This window comes from Pyrus communis, chromosome 14 (assembly GCF_041283825.1).
Source record: "Pyrus communis isolate YQ-2024b chromosome 14, ASM4128382v1, whole genome shotgun sequence".
Classification (NCBI taxonomy): Eukaryota; Viridiplantae; Streptophyta; class Magnoliopsida; order Rosales; family Rosaceae; genus Pyrus; species Pyrus communis.
In genome coordinates, this window is record NC_142578.1 from 9,447,257 (window position 1) to 9,452,313 (window position 5,057).

The window sequence follows — 5,057 nt, forward strand, 5'->3', positions numbered from 1 at the left end:
TCAGCGTGGCGCCAACTAGCAATGAATAGCTGATGTCAATTACTGTTGGATTTTTTTTTTTCAACCAAATTTTTTTTAAATTTTATTTTTTAAAATTCTCATTTTTTCATATAAATCAAAGTTGTTGTAGTTTTTAAATATAAGTTGTAGTTTTTAAAATTTAAGTTGTGGTAGTTTTCAAATTTAAATTGTTGTAGTTTTTAATTTAAATAATAAATTATGTTTGGCTCTATGGCCTTTTGACCCTCGATTGGAGATGGTTTTTTTTTCACAGGCCTATATTTGGCCCTATGGCCCTTTGGGTCTCAGTTGGAGATGATAAGAAATATGATCATGCATTGTTCATTAAAATATTAATTTCCTGAATGACCAGAGGACTAAAACGAGCCATCTGACCTTCATTCGGTTGGAGATGGCCTAATAAAATAGAAATTGGAATACGAAGTCCCGCCACAAAACTTTAGAATAGAAACTACAATGCTTTTGATAAAAAGAATTAAAAAAATACACTAGGATGCAGAGTCTGAAACCAAATAAATGGGTTGATCTGTTCTGAAATATTCAAAACTTGAGAATGGGGATGGTTGTACATGTAATGGCACAAGTGTAATTTTGTCGCTCAATTAAAAGATTTGAAAACAATGGACTTGCCTCATTAACCTAAGCTAACAAATAAATAAACCTTATTGACGGGTCCATAATCAAAATTAACCATTAACTATATCCTAATTATTAAAGTTAAAATTGAGTTTAACCATATGGATAGTTTTGAAACCATATTACCATCAAATTCAATACTCTTGTTAGGCTTGTGTTTAAGGGGTTTTCTAAATTCATCAAGGTACAGTTTAGGATTGAATAATACTAGGGAGACTAGAATTTTAAATCAAATGATGTGTCATCAATGCTAAATAAGTACGTTAATCGACACTTCATAATCATTCAATCATTAACAAACACATCATTTTGTTTACAAAATTTAGTTTAAAATTTTGGTCTCCCTATATTACTCTTTGGATAATGCTAGAGAGACCAAATTTGCAAACTAAATGATATAGAATTTTAAATCAAATGATGTGTCATCAATATGAAATAAGCACGTTAATCGACACTTAATAATTATTCAATCATAAACAAACACATCATTTGGTTTACAAAATTTAGTTTAAAATTTTGGTCTTCGTATATTACTCTTTGGATAATGCTATATTACTCGATAATGGTAGAGAGACCAAATTTGCAAACTAAATGATATGTTACCAATAAGAAATAAAGACGTTAATCAACACTTAAATAACAATTAAAAAAAAATAATTCAATTATCAATTACTAGATCATTTGACCAAACAGAAATCCAAATTGGGCTTTCCTTGGACTAACCCTATTTACCGAATGAGAAAAACCCAACCCAATTTTAATCATTACTCACTTGCCAAATGGCGCGCGGCACATTCTTCTAGTTGGGTGTTTCCCACCATTTGGCGCGAAAATCAGTTCAGTGCTGAAATAGATTCTAGGGTTTCAATCAGATTGAAAATTGAGAATCATTTCAAAGTGCTTTCCTTCGATTACGAATGGCTTCACCACCACCGTCAAAACGCAGGCGTAAGAACCAGAGCAAAGACGAAGCAGATGACCCGTCAGCGTCACCTTCATCCACACCAGAGAAATTATCCCCTGTGGTGGTCTTTGCTCATGGTGCTGGTGCTTCTTCTTCTTCCGACTGGATGATCAGGTCCCTTTTCAATTTCTTTGCTTCTTTTGGAAACATTAGAAAAATATTTCGTTGAGTAAAGCTTGAAGCTTTTAGCTTAGTTTTGTGGGTTTTTGTTTAGGTGGAAGGATATGTTGGGAAAAGCACTAAACGCTGTAGAAGTTGTTACCTTCGATTACCCATGTAAGTATATGTGAATTTTGATAAATTTTCAGTTCTTTTGGGTATATAGTGATCTGGGTTATTCATGGAATTGGGTTATCTCTATTGTATTTGTATAATCTAGAAGTTGTGTTCTTGGCAGATATTTCTGGTGGGAAAAAGAGGGCTCCTCCAAAGGCTGAAAAGTTGGTCGGTTTTCATGCCGATGTTGTCAAAAAGGCAGTTGCTAAGTACCCGGGTCATCCGTTGATTTTAGCCGGGAAATCTATGGGTTCAAGGTTATAATTCTCTTCCTTTGTGGTGACGTTTATTTGCTCTAGCCTAAAATTTTACTACTAGAAGGTAGTGTCTGTTAAAGTCAAGTAATGCTGGAGAACCGCTTTGGAAGTTAAAATGTTGGATTAACGATATGAATTTTCAATGCATCTTCTACGGGCAGCAGTGCTCAACTCTAGAAAATTAGAAATGTAGACAATTTATGAAGCTCTGCTTTGTTTCTGTTGTATAAGTTTGAAGTTATATTAAGTCCTTTACCAAGGTAATGATATTAGGGGTGTATTGCTTACATATGAATTTTTTGGATTAGGACTTGTTTTCCTCTGTAGAGGAACTTGTGTACAAATAAACCCATAATTTTACATTCATATACTATTGTTGTTACATGCATTGGATCCCTTAAGTAATGAGCATGTCAATAAGATAGAGAAGTAATGAGTGCATGCCGTATTTGGTATTCCTTTTCTACAACATATTCTGCCTTGTTTTTTATGAAATTGGATTTCATTTGTATGTAGAGTCAGCTGCATGGTAGCTTGCAAGGAAGATATACATGCCTCAACAATAGTTTGCTTAGGATACCCGCTAAAGGTTTGCTGTTCTGATGTTATCCCTGCATCTCATTTCTGCCAAGTGATTGTCTCTTTTTCTTATATGTTTTTCCTTCTTCCTTTCTGTTTATTGGCATAAAATCACTGGGCAGTAAATCTTCTATAACACATATGGATGTTGCAACTAACTGAGATTAGATCATATGATATTTTGAAGAAGAAAATCTGCATTCATTGGACCCTTCAAAGTTGATGTTTTAACCTAATGGACTTCTACCCAACTTTGTAAATATGCGAACTGTGTGCCTGCTATGGGTGCCTTAATTTCAGGGCATGAATGGAGCAGTACGAGATGAAACAATATTGGAACTTTCTATTCCCATAATGTTTGTACAGGTATTTGAAAAGTTTACTTTTTTCTTTCATTTTCTGTGATCATACAAATTTCGAACTGCTGCACCGTATACGTTCAAAATTTCAAATTAGCATTATATATTTTTTCACTTTATGTTATTCCTTTATAAAGTTGTTATACAATTAATCATTATGTTATCGCTTTATAAAGTTGTTATTAGGTCTTTTGTGTCACTTTATTCAGTTGTCTTTTGTCTCTTTTTATGACCAGATTGAGAACTTCCTTTTCTTTCTATATATTATCACTTTATAAATTTGTTATTACCATTATATATATGCTGCTTTCTTATGTTTTGTATCTCATACATTTTCGGGTTTGTATGTTACTATTATGCTTTATGAAGGGTAGTAAAGATGGGCTTTGTCCATTGGGAAAGCTAGAAACTACTCGCAAGAAGATGAAATGCCTTAATGATTTGCATGTCATTGATGGTGGCGACCACTCCTTCAAGATTGGAAAGAAGCATATGCAAAGCACTGGGTTATCCCAAGACAAAGCTGAAGATCTTGCTTTTCAGGCCATTGCAGCTTTTTGGTTGAGGTCTCTTGAAGGAAGGTGACACTTTATATTGCATAGAAAAGTTTCCATGTAATATCAAGGGTTGTATCATGTTGTCCAAACACTGTTATCATGCTGTTTTTGTGCCATCAATTCCTTGCTTCCTCTTGTGATGTAAACTTCTCATGCTCTCTTTGTACTGTCAATCCGTAACTTTATTTAGAGGTGTGTTTTGATAGACGTTGACACTTAAAACATTACTATGGTATTGCTAGCATATGGTGGAGTACTTATTTTTATTGTATCGTACTATTGGTTTGCATGTCTATATTTTGCTGAAAACTTATTAATGCGCTGCTTCTGCACCATCTTTGATTTATGGTTCTCGATGTATACTGTGTATAAAGATTCTCTCTCACAGATGCATTATTTACGTGAGGTTTTGACGGTTTACACTATAACTCATTTCATTTACCCCAATATCTATTGATTGAAGTAAATTATTGTGTATATAGATTAGTTGGTGAACAATTGCACCAATGTGTTGTGGAGGACTTATTCATTAAACACACTGTTACACGCAAACCATTTATTTCTTATATAGGATACAGTACCACACTTGTGAAGCATGTCATGCAGTCTTCATCTTATATATGTATTTAATACACTGTGAGGCAGTTTCTCTAGTTTCTTCTCCATAAATGTTATTGCCTCTGCAAAAGAATTGGCCAAGATAGTTAGAAACTTAGATTAGAGCATATAACATTGAATTTTCTGGGCGTTATAACTTCTTTTTTCATCATGAAACGATATGAATTGTTTGCGTACAGAGTCGTTATAAATGGTGGCGTATATATAACATTTAACCTTATTTTGCATGCATCTTCAGTCACTGTCACAGTCGCTGCCGCTGTCACTACCACTTCGGTAGCCATTCTTGCATTTTGTCTTGCATACATTCGCCTTCTTCTTGTGCTTTTCAGCCCTTCCATGGCAAGCCATACCATGAGATGCTTGGTGGTGACTGCCACTGTGAGCGTGGCCACTGTGATTGCCATGGGTTTGAGCCACAGAGCAAGGATTCTGGCCGTTGGCTAGGCCGTGGTCAAATTGTTGGCCTTGGCCGTATGCTTGACCATACGATTGACCAGGTCTGGCCGGACTGGTATCAAGGTAGTATGACTGCTGCATTTGGCTATAGCACTGAGCCTGTGGCTTAGGCACGGTGTGGTTTGGATTGTATGCATGGGTTTGGGCATACTAATGAGTCTGGCCACCGCTCATTGCATGGCCACCGTATTGGTGACCATGGTGACTCTCTTTGTGCCCAAAACCACGAGTTTTCGGAACACTTTTGCTGGCACAATTCATTAGCAGGTAGTAGCACTGCATTGAAGCCATGGCAAGTGAGATAAAAGGAGGTTTCTTACTTCTTGCTAGC

At 35.5% G+C, this 5,057-nt stretch overlaps 1 protein-coding gene and 1 long non-coding RNA gene across 2 annotated transcripts; one reads left to right on the top strand and one right to left on the bottom strand.

Annotated features, from left to right (window-relative positions):
- Positions 1-1,447: 1,447 nt before the first annotated feature.
- On the top strand, positions 1,448-3,920 carry LOC137713931 (alpha/beta-Hydrolases superfamily protein). Its single transcript, XM_068453292.2, has 6 exons — positions 1,448-1,735; positions 1,836-1,897; positions 2,019-2,154; positions 2,671-2,743; positions 3,034-3,099; positions 3,462-3,920. Exons 1-6 carry the CDS (start codon positions 1,575-1,577, stop codon positions 3,675-3,677), a joined length of 714 nt encoding a protein of 237 aa, XP_068309393.2. The 5' UTR covers positions 1,448-1,574; the 3' UTR covers positions 3,678-3,920.
- A 238-nt stretch (positions 3,921-4,158) lies between these two features.
- LOC148691193 (uncharacterized) lies at positions 4,159-4,624 on the bottom strand. Its single transcript, XR_015955423.1, has 2 exons — positions 4,484-4,624; positions 4,159-4,329 (listed from the first exon to the last, which is right to left on the bottom strand). It is a non-coding gene; the product is annotated as an uncharacterized LOC148691193 (long non-coding RNA).
- Positions 4,625-5,057: the final 433 nt, after the last annotated feature.